Here is a 24,042-nt window from a genome sequence, read left to right as displayed (position 1 = left end):
TGACAGTCCATCTCAACAGCAGTGACCAGCAGGTGGAAGCAGGCACCTCTCCCAGAGACTCAGCTCCTTTTTTCCCTGCCGTGCAGAGATCCCTTCCCCCAGCTCATCACTGGTTGAACAAGTTGGGAGATACAATCTAAACTCAACAAGGTGCCCAAGGGATATGATAATAGGGAAGAGGTAGGACAGGAGAGGGTAAGGGTTACATTGTAATAACAGCAAGGCTTTCAGGACCTGAGATAGGAGAGCACTGTGCGCTGTGGCTACAGATTGCAGAATCATTGAAGGTTACAAAGATAGCAAGTGGTCCACAGTTTGTAAAGCAAACTCAGCAGTTGACCTACTTTGGGGATTTTGCAACCCTCTGTCCTACATGCTACTGAGGCTTAGTATGGTAGCTACGGTAAGGCTAATCTAAGCCTCCTGAAAATTCATCATGGTCATTTCTCACATGTGACACATCTTTGTTTGCTATGAAGAAAAGAATATTCAATTTAGAAAATCATAAATAAAAGTGGGGACATTACTGCTGATTCTACACAAGTGAGAGGGAGCTGTCATATACTGTTTTTTGTTTTGTTTTGTTTTGTTTTGACAGGCAGAGTGGACAGTGAGAGAGAGAGAGAGACAGAGAGAAAGGTCTTCCTTTGCCGTTGGTTCACCCTCCAATGGCCGCTGTGGCTGGTGCACCGCGCTGATCCGATGGCAGGAGCCAGGTGCTTCTCCTGGTCTCCCATGGGGTGCAGGGCCCAAGCACTTGGGCCATCCTCCACTGCACTCCCAGGCCACAGCAGAGAGCTGGCCTGAAAGAGAGGCAACCGGGACAGAATCCGGTGCCCTGACCAGGACTAGAACCCAGTGTGCCAGCACCGCTAGGCGGAGGATTAGCCTAGTGAGCCACGGCGCCAGCTCTATAATATAATGTTATGAACAACTTTACATGGATATATTAGATGAAAATATGCAAGTTCATACAATTAAACACTCAAAACCAATGAACAAAGAACATAAAATCTGAAGCGACCTATAACAAAGGAAAAATTACCACAATTATCAATAACTTCCCAACAAAGAAAGCCCTGGAAGAGATGCCTTCACTAGCAAATTCTACCAACTAGTTAAAGGAAAATTAGAGCCAATTCTCAAATTGCTCAAGAAAAATGACAAATAAACACTTCCTAACTCATTCGATCAGGTCAGAATTACCTTCACTACGAAATGGAACAATAACATCAAAGAAAGGAAAACTGCACATTAATGTTACGTGATCACAGATTCAACAAACCAATTTCATCAGTGTATTAAATTATCACAAGACATAACTTATGGGATTTATCCCTGGAATCCAAGAGTGTCTCAAAAATCAAAATCAAGCAATGTAAGAAGTCACATTAAAAGAAAGAAGGGGGAGGGGCGGCACAGTGGCATAGCAGGTAAAGCCTCAGCCTGCAGTGCCTGCATCCCATTTGGGCGCTGGTTTGAGCCCCGGCTGCTCCACTTCCAATCCAGCTCTCTGCTGTCCTTGGCCCATGCACCTGGAAAAAGACCTGGAAAAAGCTCCTGGCTTCAGACTGGCACAGCTCTGGTCGTTGAAGCCAACTGGGGAGTGAACCGGAGGATGGAAGTCCTCCCTCCCTCTCTCTCTCTGCCTCTCCTTCTCTCTCTGTGTAACCCTGACTTTCAAAAAAATAAATTAAAAAAAAAGAAAGAAAGAAAGAAGGAGGGGCCGGCACGGTGGTTCAGTAATCTGGGCCTCCACATGCGGTGCCAGCATCCCATATGTATGCCAGTTCGTGTCCTGGATGCTCCACTTCTGATCCAGCTCTCTGCTATGGCCTGCGAAAGCAGTAGAGAATGGAGCAAGTGCTTGGGCCCCTGTACCCACTTGGGAGACTTGGAGGAACCTCCTGGCTCCTGGCTTCAGATTAGCCCAGCTCTGGCCATTACAGCCATTTGGGGAGTGAACCAGCAGATAGAAGACCTTACACTCTGTCTCTCTTTCCTTGTGTAACTCCACTTCTCAAATAAATAAATAAAATTATAAAAACAGAAAGAAGGAAAATATTCATGTGAGCAATCGTTAATTCAGAAAAATTATTTGACAAGGTTTTCCATGCTTCCATGATTAAAAATGTAAGAAACTATGGAAATGAACTCCTATAAACTGATAACGAGAATTATTGAAAACCTACAGTTAGCTTTAAACTCAAATCCGTAGCCAACATACTCACAGGTTTAAGGTAAAATTCTCCCTCATCTGACAAGGCAGCAGACATGTGAAGCTTTCACCATTTTATTTCCAAGTTCTATTGCAAGTTCTATCGAGAGAAATTCCTAGAAGCAAACAGATAAGTGACTTCCAAATTGCAAACAAAGAAGAAAAATAATTTCTATTTTCAGATAACATGACCTGATATATTGAAAATTCTAAAGAATGCACAAAAATCGATTGGCTAATACAGTTATTCAGAAACGTTTCAGGATTCAAGATCACTAAACAAAAGTCACTTCTCTACACAAGCAATAAGCAATTGCAGCTACTGGGATTTGATCAGTACACATTGCATAAATATCTTAAAATTTCACACTGTATCCCATTAATATCTACTATTAGATATTAATTTGAAATGCATAAAATTATGGAAGAATCTAAAACTTAAAGTTGTAAGACATATGTAAAAAGGAACCAAGAAAAAATCCATTTACAGCAACATCAAAGTGTCGCAATACTTGAGGATAAATATAATAAAATGAGAATAAGGATTATACACTAAAACTACAAAAAAAGTTGATATTTAAGAATTCTTAAAAATATACATTTTTACTCATAGATTGGAAGATTTCATATTATCTAATGGCAATACTTTCAAAAGAAATCCACAGTTTTAATCCATCACCTACCTAAATTCTAGTAGCCTGTTTATGGAAATGGACAAGTTAATATTAAAATTCTTATGGAATTTTGCGGAGCCAAATAGTCTTGAAAAAGAACAAAGTAAGACCCATATTTGTTGATAAGAGTCGGTGAACTCAAAAGGCTTCCATAGCCTTGGCAACTCATGACAAGAGCCTAGGGTGATTACTGATGCCATAAACAAGAGTGTCAATTTGTTAAGTCAACAACAGCAGTCACTGTGCACTTACTCCTCATGTAGGATCTCTGTCCTTAATGTGCTGTACATTGAGATTTAATGCTATAACTAGTATTCAAACAGTATTTTTCACTTTGTGTTTCTATGTGGGTGCAAACTGTTGAAATCTTTACTTAATGTATGCTAAACTGATCTTCTGTATATAAAGAGAAATGAAAGTGAATCTTGATGTGAATGGAAAGGTAGAGGGAGTGGGAAAGGGGAGGGTTGCGGGTGGGAGGGAAGTTATGGGGGGGAAAGCCATTGTAATCCATAATCTGTACTTTGGAAATTTATATTCATTAAATAAAAGTTAAAAAAAAAACATATTTTTTTATATATAAGACTTAATATAAATCAAAAGCAATCAAAGCTATTTGGTAGTACCTAAAAGATAGAGCTATAGATTGATGGACTAGAATTGAATCCAGAAATGTAACTATGATTAATTGATTTTCCAGTAGGTTGCCATGTCCATTCAATGGGAAAAGAATAGTCTTCAACAAAAGGTTCTGGGACAAATGAATATAAACATATAAAGTAATAAAGTGGTGTATTGCGTATTGGAAATTTGTTAACAGAGTAGAATTTAGATACTCTTAACCCACATATATATAAAACATTGCTAGAACCTATTACTTCTGTCTGTGTCTTGGTATTCTTTATCCAATCTCTCTTTTTTCCTCTTCATCTTCCCTTCCCATACCTGAGGGGTGACTATAGATCATAATAAAGTACCACATCCGATACAAAGAACTGGAGTAGAGGAATTTACAGGCTCCAAACATGCAGGAAGGTCAGGAGGTGAGGATACTGACTGCCTACGTTGAAGTACTGTACCGCTCCCGTAAAGGTGTGTGATGTTACACGTTCCTCAAAAATCCTGAAAAGTAAAATATATGGAAAAAAGTAACTATTTGTGATTATGGATACATAATCCAGGGTAGCTAAAGACTGGATTATGTGGATTTGGCTATGATTTTTTAGACATACACAAAAATCAAAACCAATAAAAGTAAAAACAGACAAACTGAACTTCAAAATTACAAACTTGTGTGCAACAAAGAACATTTTCAAGAAAGTAAAAAAAAAAAAAAGACCATGGAATAAGAAAAAGTATTTGCAAATGATGTATCCAATAAGGATTTATTATAGAAAACTTATAAATAACTTCTCCAACTTACCAATAGCAAAAACAGTAACAACAGAACAGCCCAATCAATGAAACAACAACAACAAAAATGGGCAGAGGATTTAAACAGACATTTCTTCAAAGATTTTCAAAATGATAAAAGTACATGAAAAGGTCTTCAAAATTATTAGTCATGAAGGCAATCAAAAGTGCAATGAGAGACCACCTCACAGCAATTAAAACGGCTATTACAGAAATGCAAACACCATGGACACTAACAACCACAGCAAGTTTGTGGAGAATTCAGAACCCTTAGACATTGCTGGAAGGAATGTAAAGTTGTGCAGCTGCCTTGGAAAACAGTTTGATTGTCTTCAAACATCAAACATAGCATTACCACATGACCAAGCCAAACAATGAGGCAAGTCCTTAAACAGCACTGGTACAGAGATGTTGCTAGTATCATTATTAACAATTGCCCCCAAGTCAAAACAGTCCAAATGTCTGTCAACTGAGAACAGATGAATATAATACATATACATACATACATAATACATAATACATATACATATATCCCATGGAATACTATTCATCCACAAAACATTAACTATTGATTCATGCTACAAAATAGATGAACCCTGAAAACATACTGAGTAAAAGAGGGCAGACACAAAAGCTCACATATTATTTGATTCGATTCACATTGAATATCCAAAATAGGTGAACTCATAGCTTGAAAGTGGATTGTTGTTTCTCAGGGAGAGGGGCCTGAGGGTTTGAGGAGTTACTCTTTAAGTTGTATGGGGTCATCTTTGAATGAAAAATATTTTGAGATTAGACTGATGTGATGAGTGTACAACATTGTGAACATATTATATGCCACTGAATTAGGTACTTTAAATAGTAAATCTTATGTTAATTTCATTTCAATCAAAAGAGTGAGCTTAAGGGAATTTACCAATAACAAAGAGAAAATAATGTGACCACTAAGGTAGAAATTAGGCTTAAGCAGTGGGCCGGCATTGTGACATAGTGGGTAAAGACACCATCTGCAACGCCAGCATCTCATATGGCACCAGTAGACATCCTGGCGGCTCCACTTTCTTTTTTTTTTTTTTTTTTTAATTTTTTTTTTTTGACAGGCAGAGTGAACAGTGAGAGCGAGAGCGAGAGAGAGAGAGAGAGAGAGAAAGGTCTTCCTTTTGCCATTGGTTCACCCCCCAATGACAGCCGTGGCCAGCATGCTGCGGCTGGTGCATTTCGCTGATCTGAAGCCAGGAGCCAGGTGCTTCTCCTGGTCTCCCATGCGGGTGCAGGGCCCAAGCACTTGGGCTATCCTCCACTGCACTCCCAGGCCACAGCAGAGAGCTGGCCTGGAAAAGGGGCAACCGGAACAGAATCCGGCGCCCCGACTGGGACTAGAACCCGGTGTGCCGGCGCCGCAGGTGGAAGATTAGCCTATTGAGCTGCAGCACCAGCCCTGGCTGCTCCACTTTCAATCCAGCTCTCTGCTAATGCCCTGGGAATAGCAGCAGCAGATAACCCATATGGGAGACCTGGAAGAAGTTCCTGGCTCCTTGCTTTGGCTTGGCCCAGTCCTAGCCATTGCAGCCATCTAGGGAGTGAACCAGCCAATGGTAGATTTCTTTGTCTCTCCCTATAAATCTGGCTTTCAAATAAATAGATAAATCTTTCTTAAAAAGAAATTAAACTCATGCAAATAAAAGTCGATGACTGTTGGCAGTCACCTAAAAATGAAAAATATATGGGACAGATATTTCCCTAGAGATTTTGTAGACTGACACCTTGATTTCATCCCAGTGATGCTGATTTTGGACGTTTGGCCTCCAGAACTGTGAGAAAGTAAATCTGTACTGTTTTAATACCACCAGCTTGTGGTAATTTGCTACAGTTACCATTGTGTTAAATAATGAGTTTTCAGTTTTGTGTGTTACTACAGTATGGCCTAAAGCAGTACATGTCTTGTCTTTCAATAAACAAATTGTGTTTTTGAAGCATGCCCCTTATCATCCATTTACTTATCCATTAAACATTTTACAGAACCTCAACCCTGTACAAGGGTGACTATTAATGAACAAATCAAAACACTTTCCAATATACATATAACTTTTATTATTGTGAGGAAAACACATTTAACAGGTAAACAGATATATAAATAAGTATACATTTCATCAATATTTTAAGGGAAAGTCATAGAGATAAAATTTGTCTTTCTAGTTAATATTGATATGCCAACATATGTATATTTCATTAGACAATCTTCAGTCCTTATGTAATCAACATTAGTCTAAGAGTCTGAGACTATAGACCTAAATGAGATAATATCTTTTGTCTCAAAGGACTGATAATTCAGTAGCACAATTAATATTTTAAAACAAACTGATATAGCTAATAAATGCTTCAATAGGTACATGTAGGAGGTTGGCAAATTAGATGATGAAATGAATGAGGAACAGAAAAAGAAGCAGAAAGGAAGATTATCAATATTTTTTAAACAATTATTCTGTTTTGGGCTTCATATTGAGCTTTCTCCTGTCTTCAAAATCTATGCTAATTTTATATGTGCTACTCATACTAATTATGATTTGGAGGTAGGGTGATGATTCACAAAGAACTGTGGAATTAAGTTGTGATGGAAAAACATAACAATATTTCTATCATACCACCCACAGTCTACCTCCTACCAACACCATGTAGATTGTCTTATGGGAACTTATTTAGTTTGAGTGAATGATATTCTGCCAAATGAGTAAAGGCCAAAATTGCAGAGGCCTAGTTGTAGAGCTTTTTCTTGCCCCTATAATGTTCAATTAGTTGTTCTATGGGAACTCACACAGTGATTCCGTGACCCAAGTTCTTTTCTTAGCGGCTTTACCATCTCTGTGTTCTTATTTCTCTCTATCCAGCCAGTGAAAAAGGGGAGTGAACAGAAGACCATGGAGGATTCATGGTGCAGGCTAAAAGTAGGCTGCAGACTTCCACTCACATGTCACTGACAACACAGAATCACATGGTCCCCATGAACTGCATGAAGATGAAAAACTGAGTCTAGCTTTGTACCCAGGACTTAAAATGAAAGTTTGTAAAGTAACTAACAAGTATTTCCCATTGTACTATTTAGTATTATCGGCTACCACTGTTCTATTTCCTTCCACACAAAGAACATATTATCTACACCCAACAGGAAGATACCCAAATTCCAACTAACCACTGCAGAAGGCTATCCCTCTATGAAGTCCACATATTTCTCCCTGTAATCCAGTGATTTATGAACCAAAAAGAAAACTGAGCTGGTTCTACATTCACATCCACTATGTGATGTTGGATTGGAGTAAATACAATTAGGGAAAACACTCCCTTTCATAAAATGCAATAATCAAAGACACATTGGTTAGTTTTGAAATCTTGCTGAATGACTGCTACAAAGGTTTCTAAAGCCTAGTGATGGTAAATAATTCCTTTCTGACTTTTCTCTCTGGGGAAAACTACATGTTCCACTGTTTTCCTTGGCTAATACTCCAATTTGTTAAATTTCTTTGTCTATCAATCCTGATCATCACTTCTGAAGTATATCTTTTTCATAGAAGAAACAACATACAGTGCAAAACTAACAAAGCTGGTTTATTCATAGCCTTGCAGCAAGAGAACTATCTTCACTTTCACTTCAGCATGGGTTCAAAAGTGTCAGAAAGTTTGTTGAGTAAAATGAATAAATACCAAGTCAGCATTTGATAGGCACGTATTTTATTAAGATACGATTGTGGAAGTGGAAGAGATGTTCTCATACATCTTAAGACTCGCTTGTCAGTCCTTAATCGGATACAGTTTGAAAAAACAAAGACTTTGGAGAATTTCAAACGAAGACAGATTTTTCAAAGTTAGCATCAGAAATGTTTTTGAGACTCCTTGGAAATGTCGGAGTCATTATTGAGTGGGTGTTAAGGCATATTCTTCCTTTGAAAATTGCAGATTTTAAAGTTTACTTTTATGCATACAGTCATTTCTGGAGTTATTTTAATGCTCAGCAAAGAACTTTTTAAAAAAAACTCGTAATATCTCTGTTGAACAACCAGATTAAGCTACTATTCACAGGGACCTTCCATTCAGTTGAGGGATAGGGCTGAACAAATAAGCACATAAGTGACAGAGTTAAATATGGGTGATGACCATGAAGAACAAAAGTAGGCTGGGGAAAGAAGGTGCAAGGCAAGGTAGCGATACTTGTGTAAAGGAGCTCACAGAAGGTTTTTATAACCTCTGGGTTGGCAACATGTAAACAACCATCTGAAATGAGTTTGGGAATATTCTAAGTAGAGGAAACAGCAAATAAAGATTTCCAGACATGGAGACAAGCTTGGACTTGTCTAGAAATAGTAAATTTAAAAAATGGTGGGCCGGCGCCGCAGCTCAATAGGCTAATCCTCCGCCTGCGGCACTGGCACATCGGGTTCTAGTCCCGGTCGGGGCGCCGGATTCTGTCCCGGTTGCCCCTCTTCTAGGCCAGCTCTCTGCTGTGGCCCAGGAAGGCAGTGGAGGATGGCCCAAGTGCTTGGGCCCTGCACCCCATGGGAGACCAGGAGAAGCACCTGGCTCCTGGCTTCGGATCAGCGCAGTGCGCTGGCCACAGCGGCCATTGAGGGGGTGAACCAACGGCAAAGGAAGACCTTTCTCTCTGTCTCTCTCTCTCTCTCACTGTCCACTCTGCCTGTCAAAAAAAAAAAAAAAAAAAAGAATGGAATGCTATTCAGCCATAAAAAGAAAGCCATTTGCAGCAAAATGAATGAAACTAGAGAACATTAAGTGAAGTAAGTCAAACACGGAAAGATGAATACCATATCTTCTCTCTCAAGATGGAAGTTAATAAAAAACATCAATCCAAACATAGAATAATAAATTACTAGAGAAATGGCATGGGAGGGTAGATGGGAGATAAAAAGGAGCTTAATAGCAGATAGCAAAAAGATTTTCTGGTGTTTACAGCATAGTTGGGAGCCTATAGTTCACAATAATCTATTTTACATTTTATGAATAACTTGGAAAAAAATAGAATATTGTAAACATAATGATACGAAGATGGAAATGCAATTACCCTGTTTTGATCTGTGCATGTTGCATACAAGTATTTAAATATCACTTTGTATCCAAGAAAGTTGTATATTTGTCACATGGTAACTGCAAATTTGAAAATATGTCTAAGAAAATGGAAATGCTAACTATTTTGATGTGATCATTATGATGTGATCATGCAAGTGATATTTTATATTGTATACAAGTGTCACACTGTGTCACACTGTACTCCACAATAATGTACAACAAAAAGAAAAATTAGTGAATTCAACCATTTCAAAATATTTGCTGCTGGACAAACGAGAATAGCATTGTCATTAATATCACCACATTTTAAAATAAAATGTAGACTTAGAAGTAATAAATGAAGCTAAATAATGACAATGTTTTCTCTGTTTTTATTCTGATTTGACTATGTATATCTTAGAAATTCTTATGTGACAATGCTCCCTTTTATCAAATCACTGTATATTGATGGACACAGTAATTCATTAAGTTGCTGTAATTACTTACATCTGGATAAAATGCTCATTAAAAATTCATGCACTTAATTAAATCAACTTAATAAAATACTTATGATTTCTATATTTTAATAAGTATACATTTTTCTCAACCAAAAAATGAATATTATTAATCAATTATTTTTGCTTTAACTCCCCAAATGGCCATGAACATTTAACCTATTCTGTTGAGTAGGTCCAGGAAGATGAAATATTTTTAATGGATTCTACATCATTAAGACTAAATCCAGAGAGTATTTTGCCTTCTCAATAACTTTCCTGAATGCACACTTCACCTCTCTGTTTCTCAGGCTGTACACTATAGGGTTCAGCATAGGGATGACCATGGTATAGAACACAGATTCCACTTTATCTGTGTCCATGGAATGACTGGAACTTGGCTGTAAATACATGATAATGACAGTCCCATAAAATATAGAAACGGCAGTGAGGTGAGAAGCACAGGTCAATAAAGCCTTCTGGTATCCCTCACCTGAGCGCATCTTCAAAATGGTGATGAATATGAACATATAGGAAATTAAGATAACAAGAAGTGCAAAAAAGATATTAAAGCTTGAAATGAGAAAAAAAATCAGTTCATTAATATATTTGTCAGAGCAAGTCAGAGTCATGACTGCTGGGATATCACAGAAAAAGTGATGGATCACATTGGACTTACAGAAAGAGAGACAAAATGTGTCTGCAATGTCAACAGCAGCAGTTAGAAAACCAAAGACATAAGAACATATGACCAGATGGGTGCATGCATTTGTGGTCATGATGTTAGTATAATGGAGAGGTTTGCACACTGCTGTGTAGCGATCATATGCCATTGAAGCCAAGAGGTAGTTTTCCACAGTGGCAAAGAGTACAAAAAGAAACATTTGAGTAACACATGCATTGTAGGAGATGACCTTGTAGGAACCTATAAGGAACCCATCTATCACTTTTGGAGTGACTGTTGAAGAGTAACAAAAGTCCACAAGGGACAGGTTACTGAGGAAAAAGTACATGGGGGTGTGGAGACGAGAGTCCAGCAGGATCAGAAGAATCATTCCCAGATTCCCAATCAGAGTGATGAGGTAGATGAGGAGGAACATTACGAAGAGTGGGATCTGCAGTTCTGGGGCACTGGTTAGTCCCAGCAGGATGAACTCGTTCACTTCTGTGTTATTCTCCATGGATGTGATTTCAGAGGCACAGGTTGCTGTGTAGCAGACAGGTGAAGGAACACACTGATGAACAAAACCCAGATTCACATAAATTGAAGTGTATAAGCATTATTCTACAATAGCAGTAATTTATCCTTCAATATTCTCCATATCTAAAGCAATTTAGTGAATAACTTATAGACGCAGTAATAAACTTTTGAAGAGGAAGGGTCTCTATGGGTCATCTTCCCAACTCGTAATTTTGTAGATGAGTCAACCAAATTGCTGAAAAGTCTAACGTGCTGCCCAAGCCACACACTCAGAATTAATCTATCTCCCAAATAAGATCTTTTGAGTGTAACAACCTACACTCTTCTAGTTCTCACATGTAAGACACTGTTTATGTGTATGTTCATTTAATCTTCTCATCAATTCAAGTAGATTAATTAGTTTTTATGCCCATTTATAGGGGAAATTACTTGGTAATAAAGAGGTTTAGCAATTTATTAAAGATTACACAAGTTTAATGGAGAGATCCAAGCTTTAGACCCAAGTAGGATGGTTACCAATGTCAATAAATCAGAATTTATTTTAATTTTACCCAGTCTACATTTAATCACTGTTTTAGTTGTACCAGGTGTATAGCATAGAGTTGCATATTAGAGCCATTTACAAATAAGTGTAGAGTAGATGCAGTGGGGGATAGCTGCAATATGAGAGACTTGCACAGCCAACAAAATCAATTATGAAATGAAAGCACAGCATTGATTATAAAATCTAGGTATCTGGTAAAATAGAAATTTGCATCCACTTATACTCTGTACTCTTTACTATTGGGGACCCATTTGTCCTAAACTAAGTTTTTTGAGCCTCATTTTATTCATCAACAAAATGAATGTGGTGTGGGGAATTGCTCAAAGGATTTTTGCGAGTTAAATGAAATAATGCGTAAAAATACAGTGTGGCTGCTATGCACAATCCTAATGCTTATAAGCCGTATTAGTATTAGTATAAAATGACATTATATGTTGGATTAAGAGAGGGAGGTGGCAACATACAAGAAGGTAGGTTTTGATTTGTCTGATAAACTTATTATTTCATTTGTCCTTTCATATACACTATGGCCAATACTTCACATTCTATCCTTCTCCCATACGAATGGCTGTGTCAAACATTATTTTTCTGAGTACTCAGGAACTTAAGACCCTTTTGCTTAATAACTTCCCTGAGATTCACATTTCAGTTTGTGCTAAAAGACTCCCCTTCTGTCTCTGATTCCTCCTTCCTATTACTATCAACACTCGGCTGAATCGTGACAGTGAAAATTTTCAACAGTGAAAATCCATGGCCTGCTTATTAACACTTACCTGTAGATCATTTCATGAGTGACTATAGTATTTCAAATCTTCGTATTTGTTTTAGGGCCTTGGGAAGAACATCCATTCTTTAGTAGCCACTATTTATTTACCTCTTTCCCCTGATCTCTAAATACACTACAGACACTCCTCAATTTATCATATGGTTGTATCCCTATAAACTCATCCTAAATTGAAATTACAGTAAGTCAAAAATGTGTTGGAGCTGGCACTGCAGCACAGCAGGGAAAGCTACCACCTGCAACACCAGAATCCCATAAAGGCTCCAGTTTGAGCACCAAGCTGCTCCACTTTCAGTCCAGCTCACTGTTAATGTGCCTGGGAAAGCAGTGGAAGGTGCCTGGGCCTCTGCACCCACTTGGGAAACTCCTGGCTCCCAGCTTCTCCCTGCCTCAGCTCTGGCTGCTGATGTTTGTGGAGTGAACCAGCAGATGGAGGGTCAATCTTTGTCATCCCTCTCTCTTTCTCATGTCACCTCTCTCTCTCTCTCTCTCTCTCTCTCTCTCTAACTCTGCCTTTCAAATAAATAAATAAATCTTCTTTTTAAAAAAACACAAACACATACATATGGCATTCCCTGTGCCTATGATTGTTAACACTTTCCCAGTGGGCTCACCTGTATAATCCAGGACTCTTGCCATTCTAAAACTCTTAATTTAATAAGTCCCTTTTAGCAAGGCAGCATATTCATAGGTTCTAGGAATTACAGTATAGATTCTTTGGCAGTGGCCATTCTTCAAGCCACTTTGTTGGTATGAAAATAATATATCATATGTAACTTCTCTATATCATTAGAGACTGTTGAAGCTAAGGAGTCTTCACAGATCACATGCTAATTTTCCTAATATGTGTCCGTAAAATATGTTCAGAAAGATATAAACTTGCCCAAATTCAAATACCTGGAATATTTCCAGAGGTTAATAGTAACATAGCACTTCTGTTTAGTATGTCTCAGGCAGATCAATACATGGGCAGTAGAAAAATGTAGGCTAACAGCAGAGGGAGAAGAGTTAGAGTGAGCATGCATTCATAGACACATATGCATAAAGTTCATTTATAATTAAGATAAATCAAGGACTTAAGAGATTATATAACTCTCTAAAATTCCACACTTAGCACAAGATGTTCAAAATACAAATATACGCTTAAATAATTCCATTGACTGTGCTTTTAATTACTACATATCAGATTTTCTACATGAAAATGTCATGATTGGATGACATTTGGGCGATTAAAGTGAAAAGCAGTTAGTTCATTGATAGTTTCATGCTGAATATTCTGGAGTCTAATGACGTGCAATTTTACCCAGTTTTGGTGAGCTACCCACTGATTGACAGGCCACTACTTTTAAACAGAATGAGTTTACTACCTACTCAATGAAAGCATCATCGTTGTTCTTTCTGTTAAGGAAACCAGAACGTCATTTTGTAAATACTTGGTCACTGTTCCACTTCCTAAATAAAATAGCTTTTCTGTTTGAATCCAGGACCCATGGCAAGATTTGAAGAAAAAGTGTCCAGCAAGATCTGAACTCAAAAACTGATAGAAGATGGAGCTGCTCCACTGCTCCTGTATCAATTACATTTTTCACTAAAGGGATTTATAGAGTGTAGAAGCTTACCTTGTCCCTTGTAAAGGAGATGCAATGCTGAATTGTGAGTCTGATGTCAGAAAGTCATACCCTTCCCCCTCTCCCTGCTCCTTTCTCAACTAGTTAAAAGATTCCAAAGTCCCTGAGGCATAAGGAAATAGAGACAAGATCATAAATATACAGGAATCCTGTCTCTTAGATCATGGATTTTACTTTGTGCTTTTAAGGGTTATTTATCTTCTGCTGAGCTCACTTTCCTTATTTGTGACTTAGAAATAACAAAATTAGCTCTGCCACATACATTGCAGAATTGTGTATAGCAAATGAAAATGAGTGTGTAAGTAGGAGGTTACCCTTTCAATACAAGCCAATGTGATTTCCATCATAGGGTGTTTCCCCTGCCTATGTTTTCAGATTCATGGCAAATACTCAGTTTGTTTAGAGCTTGCTGTATTAACATGCATTTCAAGAAATGATGACCAGGGTTTCTGCTCAGTCTGTATCTCCAAAATAATGTCATGTGGCATCCTCGTGGGATTTCAGAACCTGATGGAGATGAGCCAGATTAAAACTGTGCAAGTATGTAGCTCTCGGGGGAAAGGGCCCCTGTGAGGTCCATGACTTCTCATCCCTCAGATGCAAGAAAGAAGCAATTAGCTGTGTGCAGGGACACAGTGTCCTGTGTTGACTGGCACACTCAGCCTTTGCATCTCTTGTCATTCCTTTTCACCTTTCATTTTTCAGTATAGCGCCATCTGCATACATCAAGAGTGGGTTGTTTCATTTACTAATTTGTTATAATTATTGACATTTGAAATATATTTCTGAAAACATATTTTGCTTTCTACCTATCATGATTTTATTTAATTTTCCCCTTTTCATTCCTGTAAGTACTATAAGTAAATATTAGTTTACTAGAACTTTTAGTAAACTGATAAATAATTGCCCTATTTTCTTCTTTTGAGTATACAATGAACAGATATAAATTCAACACTGTTGCTAGAGAGATAAAAAGCAGACTCGTGGAATGGCAGATGTCCTAAACAGCACTCAGGCCTCAGAATCAGCCCTTAAGGCACTCGGATCTGGCTGAAGAGCCCATGAGAGTATCACACACCTAAATGAAAGATCTCTGCGAGTGAGATCCCAGTAGAAAGAACGGGCCATCAAAGAAGGAGGTACCTTTCTCTGAAGGGAGGAGAGAACTTCCACTTTGATTATGACCTTGTCTAAATAAGATCGAAGTCAGCGAACTCAAGAGGCTTCCATAGCCATGGAAACTCATGACTAGAGCCTAGGGAGATTTTTGACGCCATAAACAAGAGTGTCAAATTGTTAAGTCAACAACAGGAGTCACTGTGTACTTACTCCTCATGTGGGATCTCTGTCCGTAATGTGTTGTCCAATGTGAAGTAATGCTATAACTAGTACTCAAACAGTATTTTACACTTTATGTTCTGTGTGGGTGCAAACTGATGAAATCTTTACTTAATATATACTAAATTGACTTTCTGTATATAGATAATTGAAAATGAATCTTGATGTCAATGGAATGGGAGAGGGAGCGGGAGATAGGAGGGGTGCAGGTGGGAGGGAAGTTATGGGGGGGGGGGAAGCGATTGTAATCCATAAACTGTACTTTAGAAAATTATATTTACTAAATAAAAGTTTAAAAAAATTAAAATCCACCTTAATCCTGATAAGTCAATTTGAAAATTTGTTCATATCTCTAGGAAGATGGGCTTCTTTTCTCATGAACAGAAGACATTATTAATGGTTTATGGACAGATATTTGGCACCAACTGTTCTTTTCCTGGCCAGTGTATTTTGTAAAAAAAAAATACCTAATGTTAATAGTTTGCAAGTCTTGAACCTAAGCCTTATTTTACTATAAGAATATGATCAGCCCACGTGTGAACCATGTAATTCACTAGTAGATCGTCAAATCCTGCAAACTCCTCACATGTCGAGTGTCACCTGAGGATCATTTATATGTGTTTCCAGTACAATTGGGCTTCAAGTGACAGTAGATGTTACTTACTCACCAATGAAATCTTTTATTAGTGTCCTTCCCTTCTCTGACTCATTTTCCTACTATCTTATCACTACTTTCTGGTGTTAACTCCCAAAAAACTCCTTGAATTCAAATCACTGGCTCTGGGTCTGCTTCTGGAAAACATTGTTATATATACATCCCAAGAGTACACATCTCTCTTTTACCTAGGCAGATCCTGTCTTATTATCCTCACCACACGAGAGCAGCTAGGATAGTTCAATACATGCTAATCAGTAAATGTGAAGTAGCACATCTCCAGTGTAGTTAACTGCATGTATTTCCCCTTGCTGAAGCACTTTTACTGCCCTGTGTGCCTGTGGGCCGTAACTTTGTTAAGTCAAAGTTGCAGAAATGGAGAGACAAACAGAAACAGAGGTCTTCCATACACTGATTCACTCCCCAAGTGGCTGGAACGGCCAGGGCTCTGCTAGGCTGAAACCAGGAACCAGGAGACTCATCCAGATCTCCCACGTGGTTGGCAGGGACCCAAGCCTTTGGTCACCTTCTGATGTTTTTCCCAGGCTATTAGCAGTGAGTTTGATTGGAAGTGGAGCAGGCAGGACATAAACCAGCACCCATATGGGATGCTGGTGTCACAGTGATGGCTCTACCCACTATACCATGATGGAAGCCCCTTGAATGTTTTAATATATGTTTACATTCTAGAATAAAAAATAAAAATAAATAACACATCCATTATTTCACATATTTATTAACTTTTGTGATGAAAACATTTGAAGACCAATGTTCAAGCAATTTTGAAATATATGAAGTATTATATATTATCATCATTTTATGTAATAATCACTAAAGCTTCCTGTTCCTGTTGAAACTTTTTACCTTTTAATCAACATTTCCCCTTATCCTCTCCATCCTCCTCACTCAGACTCTGGTATCCACCATGCTACTCTCTACCTCTGAGTTTGATTTTTTTAGAAGCCACACATAATGAGATGTTATACTATTTGCTTTTCAGTGCTTGCCTTATTTCTTTTAGCATAATCCATTATAGGCTCATCCACATTGTCACAAAATGACAGGATTTTATATTTCTGAATGTTATTTCACTGTGTATATACAGCTGTGTACTGCATAATAACATTTAAGTCAATGATACGCCACAAAAGTTATAATGGTGCTGTTAGATCATGATGAACCAGAAAAACACTTATCATACAGTGACATCAAAGTGAATATAATGGTATTATGTGTTTGTATTGATACTGGTGTGAACAAACCCACCGTACTATGTATGCATAAAATTATAGCATATACAGTCATGTACAATGCTTAATGCTTGATAACAAATGACTGTTACAGACTTATGAATTTACTATACCTTAGTTTTTAGATTGTATTCCTCTTACTGTAAAACAGTATGCCATGTTGTGGTAGTAGCACTCTCACAAGGCTCATGTTTGCTAAATCTCTTGGTTGAATCAAGAAGCCACATAAAGTGATTGACACATTCTATCTAGGTTTGTTTAAGCACAATCTGATGTCAGCACAATGATAATATTACCTAAAGATACATTATTCAGAAAATATTTCTATCATTAAGCAGCACATAGATGAATGTATTTTCTTTGTGCATTTGCTGATGGATAGTTGGATAAGTTTTATGAAAAGATACTATACCTATGAGAAACATGAAATTTGCTCTCAATATTAATAAAAATTAAAAATATTTTCAAAGATATTATATACAATGGGAGAAAATATTTTAAAGATTGTTTATTTATTTATGTTGAAAGTGAGTTACAAAGAGAGAGGGAGAGACAGAGAGAGATTTTCTATCCTCTGTCCACTCCCCAGATGGCTGCAGCTGTCAGTACAGGGTCAAGCTGAAGTGAGGAGCCAGGAGCTTCCTGTAGGTCTTCTGTGTGGGTGGCAGGGGCCCAAACAATTCCTCACTTCTCTTCCCAAGCCACCATCAGGGAACCAGATCAGGACGGGAGCAATCAGATCATGAACCAATGCCAGCATTGCGGGTGGGGTCTTTTATTCACTACACCACAATGCTGGCAACTGGGAAAAAAACATTTGCCAACTATATGTCTGAGAAAGGTTTAAAATGAGGAATATGCAAAGATGCGACGATTTTGAACAGCCCTTGTCTTGACTGTTGAGGAACGGTTTTTTTTTTTTTTTTTTAATACCATTTGTTGAACTCTTTATTCAGTGTAGGGTTATCTTATGAGAATGAAGTTAATTGATCTTTTTTAAAAAAAAAAAAGAATGGAAGTAGGAGAGAGAGGAGGAAGAAGGGTGAGAATGTGGATGGGAGGGAGAGTAGGATGGGAAGAACCACTATGTTCCTAAATTTGTATATATGAAATGCATGAAGTTTGTGTACCTTACATAAAATATTTTTAGGTGGATAAAGAAATAAAAAAGTCAACAACAAAAAAAGAAATTTAGCTATAAAAAAAGAAGTCATACAAATAGCCAATAGCTGCATAAAGAGTGTTCAGTATCACTAATAATCGGGAAGAAACAATCAAAACTACATATATCCTCACTCTAGTTAAAATATCTAATATCAAAAAGACTAAATATCTTAAGTGCTGGTGAGGATGTGGACAAATAGAACACTTATATACTGTTGGTAGGAATAGAAATTAATATACCACTAAGGGAAACAATATGGAGGTGCTCAGAAAACTATAAATATGACCCAGTAATTCTACTATCGAGTATAATCCCAAAGGAAAAAAGATCAAATCTGTCAAAAGCAGATTGGCACTCTCATATTTAAGGCAGTACTTTTTCTTGCTCTGAAATGAGATTAGAAACACACAAAGAATGGTCAAATACTAAACCACACATAATCCTAACCATACTTCCAGAAACTGCAGGTTGAATGAACTTTCCTCATCTGTACAACTGATATAATATTTTTTCAATTTAAGTAGGTGAATGTAATAAATTAGGTTATATAGAATTAGTCTAATATTTGTTTCATGGCAGGTACTCAAATCTATTACTACTATTACTACTAAAATACCTACTTCAGTTATTTCATATTGATAAATACATGAAGTGACAAACAAAATGGCATAGATGCAAAATATAATATTAACAAGTAGAATATAAGGCACAATAAAAACTAATTTAAGAGGTTGATGTAGGATTCTGAGAGTGAGAACAAGTCAGAGAGATTCACATTTAAGAGAAGAATTAAAAGGCAAATGTGTGATTGTAGACATAATGAAATCATTTAAAAGAAGACTCCTTGGGGGCCATTTACTCCAAATGTATTACAAGAATATGCTTATCCAGTAATTTAAATGATTAACAGTTTAGATGGATACAGCCTTGGGAACATTACTGCCATTCTTGGAATTCTGGTTTCATATTCTGTGAAAACCTAGTTTCTTTTTTTTTTTTTTTTTCATGAGTGATTTAAAGACATTACAGTTTTCTTTACAAACAGATGTAGGAACAGGAATTGTCCACTTTTAAAAACTCTACATTTCAACCCTCCACTATTAGAATCCACTGAATTGCGGCGTATCAAAGGCTATTTTCTGCTTCTTCCCGTTTGATGCTCCAAATGAATTTCCATCATTTCTCCATCATCTATGGCCCTGGCTCTCCTGAAAAGTCTCTGGGCACAAATCATATGGGCAGGTTTGTGACCTGCAATTAAAATACCCGAGAACGAGCCCCTCCCCATGCCGTGTCCGTCCCCCACTCTGTGCGGCTCAGTCATGACTGTCCGACAGTGTCTCACACTGTGCTGAGAGCAGCAGGGCAGGCTCTCGCTCCCAAATCCTGTTCTGTTGGTGAGGAGCTGCCTGGTTCACAGCAGAGGGGGCACATGCGATCGGTGTTGGCGGCGTGCTGCTGAGCATCCGCAGTGTCGGCGGTTATAAGGGAACTGTGTTGAGCCTGTTGAAGATGGCCTGTCTTCCCAGGCCCACCCTGGCGTCTGCCTGTGGTAGTCCCCCTCAGAATGCACAGAGGATACCGAAGAGGGCGTTCACTTCCCAGGTAGGCTTGCCCAGGGATGGGAGATTTTGATTTCCTACTGTTTGACTTGCTAATCAGCTTTGGTTTGCAAACACCTCCTGAATGAGGTGATGGGTCCCCTTCCTCTCTCCGTGTTTCACTACTGGTCACAACTGATGTGCTGGCGCCACCAGCATTACTCCCACAGTCTGTGACAGGACCACTCTGTGCTCCTCTACTTTGCCATCAAAGCTTCCCAAGAGAGCCTTCCTGATAATGTCTTCTAGACCAAGATTACTGGCAGGATCAGCAAAAGAATGGCCTCGAGAGCTAACTGAGCCTGATGTGGTAACCGCTGGCAGATTAAAGATCTCAGTTCCTGGCTGAGCTGCTGCCCTATCAGAGTCACCTCCACCAGAGGAGTTCAACTTACGAAAAATCTTCTGCTTCTTTGATTTAACCATGGGTGATGTGTTTTCAGGCTTGGCGAAGAATGAAGGCAAGTAGCTAATACTGCCTGGTGAGCGGGAAGCACTCCTCTGCTCTGAAGGCTCCCCGCTGAGACAAGAGCAGCATGCTTTCCTGCTTCTCCTGCACAACTGGAACCTGGGGTGGGGAGATGGGCTCGTAGGGCTCGGAAGAGACGTGACTCCTCTCTGGGGATTTTCCAGGCCTGCTTCCCCGGGATTTGTCCACAAGATTTTCTGGAGAAACTCTGGAACCTGGTCTCTGATGGTGAACAGACTGAGATTGCGACTCGGGGCTGCAACGACTTGATGTTTTAGTCCTCACAGGCATTGACACCAAAGCAGAGGGTGAATTTTGGAATGTAGAAGTGGGAGGTTGCGGGGGAGTCTGCAAGGGAACTTGATTTCTAACAAAATCCTGTGTGATAATTTGACAGATGTGATCGGCAAGTGTGATGAGCCGATGGGTCCTGGGCACTTGCCCCATCCCCTCTGCCTGTGAGGAAGGGGGCAGCTGCTGCTGTGGCGATGGTGACTCCAGCTGTGGTCGATAGTTGATGTAATGGTCCTTCATACTGTCTGCCTGCATCGCTTTCGGCTTGATTTGCCTTAATAATCTCTGGCTGATAGGCCTGCAGTTTTTCCTGGGGAGGTGCAGCTGAGCTGGCAGGACTTATGACCTCGATAGCATCGCTAGTCGTTTCATACCTGTGAGAAGACAAGCTACTAGAAGAGTCTGAACCTTGAGAGCCATGTTCCCTTGCATCCTTGTCCCAGGCAATTTGCCGGGTGATGATCACGTCTATGACGTTAGCTGCAGTCATGGTGGTCTTCCCTCTGGTCCTGAGCTCTTCCTCATATCTGGACTTTGGAGGAGGCCCTTTGTCTTTCCCAGCCTCAGAATAAACGACTGAAGAGTGAGGCTGGGGCTTGCCACTTGGAAAGGCTGAAGAAGTGTACAGACACTGAACAGGTCTCTTCCCCACCTCCAGGCTTTTCTGCTCCAGCTGCTGCTGCTGCTCGCTAACTGCTGCTGACCTCTTCTCAAACTGTCTTCTAACCCGGCAGCTTCATGCTTGCTCTCCTTTGTTTTGGACACATCCATCTGGGGTGCAGAAGCTGCAGCGTCCACAAGAGCAGCCAGGGCGTCCGCAGCAGTGTTGCAGCGGGAGGCTGGCAGGCCTTGGCTTACGGAAGGGCCCCCAGCGGGCAGTGGCATGATTCGGAGCTGAGCAGTTGGGTCCAAAGGTGTGATTACGCTGGTTCCATTGGTTCCCTGGAAAACACTGGGTCTCTGCTGCAACATGGTCTCCCAAGCTCTTACTGACGGGGACGGGGAGCGAACATATCCGTGACTTCCAGGCTGGTCAGGCTGCTCTGAGCCTGGACACAGGTAGAGGTCAGAGGAGGCTGTGGCGATGCACTCCCGCTCTCGCTCCCATTCCAATTCTCGCTCTTTCTCCCTCTCCCTCCCTCTCTCCCTCTCTCGCTCTCGCTCCCGCTCCCGCTCAGCACTTGCGGCTGCAGCAAGGTGTGTTGGGTGTCCAGGAGACATAGACGCAGGGTTGTACGGCCTGGGAGGGAAAGTAATCTGTGTACCAGGAATATATGTGATTCTCCCCATTGTGAGGAGTGCTTGTTCCCCCGGGGTGAGGCACTAAAATTGCTGGAGGCATATTGGTCAGGTCAATGATTCCTCTTGTTGGTGGGTATGGGAGACCCAGTGGCTGTTCTCTTGGGGAGAGTCTTCTGGCCACATCAGGGCGCAAGTTCACCTGCATCTGGTGTGAGGTAATGTAATCATTTAAGATTGTCTGTCTTGTATTCTCCATTGCATACAGCTGATACTGACTTGGGTAGCCTGGCGTTGGTGAAAGCTGTCTCTGAAACAGGTAAACAGCAGCTGCAGGGTCCAGAGCCCTGTGAAACTGCATGGCTGGATCCAAATGTGTGGGCAGATGGCTCCGGTAGACCTCTCCTGCGGTGCTGCCCCTGTGATGGGAATCAAATGGGCTGTGGCTCACGACAGGTCCACCCCAGGCACTGGAGACTTCGCTGGTATACTTTCCCTTTGGGTAGGAGTCAGTGTGGATTTCCTTTCATGATTGGTAGACTTGCTAGAAGAAATTGTAACATGGGAAGCTCTGCTCATCATAGGTGAACCTCTGGACATGGTGTTCTGGTAACTCACGGGAGTCCTCCGAGCACTGGTGTTGTCATAAATGCCCGGGCTCAGCTGTGCTTTGGGAGCTTAGTGAAGTGTGGACCTGAGAACGGAGGGGCCCGAGCTCACCACGGATGTGTGCCGGGAACGCACTGGCTCACCTGTCTTTACGTCTTCATATTTTGCCCGTTCAACCACTTTTATATTCTCTGGCACAATCTCCAGAGGAGGCATTCCGCAGGGTAGTTTACTAGGCCCCGTGATCAAAGATTTGACATTGTGTTTGATGGCAGATTGACCTGAGTTGCTGTCAAACTTTATGGGTGTGCCCTGGGAAATGGAACCTTCAATTATGGGCTTCGTGCTCTGGACTACTTCTGGAGTCTTCTGGCTCTCCTGAGTTAAAATATCTTACCATGGGATCTCGTGAATGGAACGTCCCATCTCCTTGATGGTGGTGATGCCATCATATGGTTTGCCTTTGGTAATGGCTCCTTCAAATGCTCTTATGGGAGGACTTTCCCTTTTAATTTGTTTGGGATATTTAAGGCCATCTTCAAAGCTTTCAGTTGTTGCTCTTGGTGTGCCTTGCATTATGGAGCCAGACAGCACAGTCCTCTCTTTGAGGTCAGAATGAGGGCTCCCTCTGGGTAATGCTCGGCATATCAGCCCCTCTAATGGTGCTGATACAGGAAACTCCCTCATTGACATTCCTTGCTTTATATTTCCTTTTTTTAATTTAGTAAATATAAATTTCCAAAGTACAGTTTTTGGATTATGTTGGCTTCCCCCCCCCCAATAATTTCCCTCCCACTAGCACCCCTCCCATCTCCCGCTCCCCTCTCCCATTCCATTCACATCAAGATTCATTTTCGATTCTCTTCATATACAGAAGATCGATTCAGTATATATTAAGTAAAGATTTCATCAGTTTGCACCCACACAGAAACACAAAGTGAAAAATACTGTTTCAGTACTAGTTATAGCATTACTTCACATTAGACAACACATTAAGGACAGATCCCACATGAGAAGTAAGTACACAGTGACCACTGTTGTTGACTTAACAATTTGACACTCTTGTTTATGGCATCAGTAATCTCCCTAGGCTCTAGTCATGAGTTGCCAAGGCTATGGAAGCCTTTTGGGTTAGCCGACTTCGATCTTATTTAGACAGGGTCATAGTCAAAGTGGAAATTCTCTCCTCCCTTCAGAGAAAGGTACCTCCTTTGATGGCCCTATTCTTTCCACTGGGGTCTCACAGAGACCTTTCATTTAAGTCTTCTTTTTTTTTTCCCCAGAGTGTCTTGGCTTTCCATGCCTACAATACTCTCATGGGCTCTTCAGCCAGATCCGAATGACTTAAGGGCTGATTCTGAGGCCAGAGTGCTATTTAGGACATCTGCCATTCTATGAGTCTGCTGTGTATCCT

The 24,042-nt window shown here is 39.9% G+C and overlaps 1 protein-coding gene and 1 pseudogene across 1 annotated transcript; both read right to left on the bottom strand.

The window, feature by feature from the left end:
- Positions 1-10,078: 10,078 nt before the first annotated feature.
- Positions 10,079-11,035, bottom strand: LOC100342608 (olfactory receptor 5B17-like). Its single transcript, XM_008273262.3, has one exon. It carries the CDS (start codon positions 11,030-11,032, stop codon positions 10,079-10,081), a length of 954 nt encoding a protein of 317 aa, XP_008271484.2. The 5' UTR covers positions 11,033-11,035.
- Positions 11,036-19,145: 8,110 nt separating this feature from the next.
- Positions 19,146-23,335, bottom strand: LOC100343278 (nuclear receptor corepressor 1 pseudogene; annotated as a pseudogene).
- Between the last annotated feature and the right edge of the window lie 707 nt (positions 23,336-24,042).

The sequence above is a fragment of the Oryctolagus cuniculus genome, chromosome 1, assembly GCF_964237555.1.
Source record: "Oryctolagus cuniculus chromosome 1, mOryCun1.1, whole genome shotgun sequence".
Taxonomy (NCBI): Eukaryota; Metazoa; Chordata; class Mammalia; order Lagomorpha; family Leporidae; genus Oryctolagus; species Oryctolagus cuniculus.
Note: the sequence above shows the minus strand (reverse complement) of the source record. Positions and strands in the feature narration are given on the sequence as shown.

Coding starts and splice junctions, on each gene's coding strand:
- LOC100342608 (XM_008273262.3), bottom strand. CDS start 11,032: ATGGAGAATAACACAGAAGTGAACGAGTTCATCCTGCTGGGACTAACC.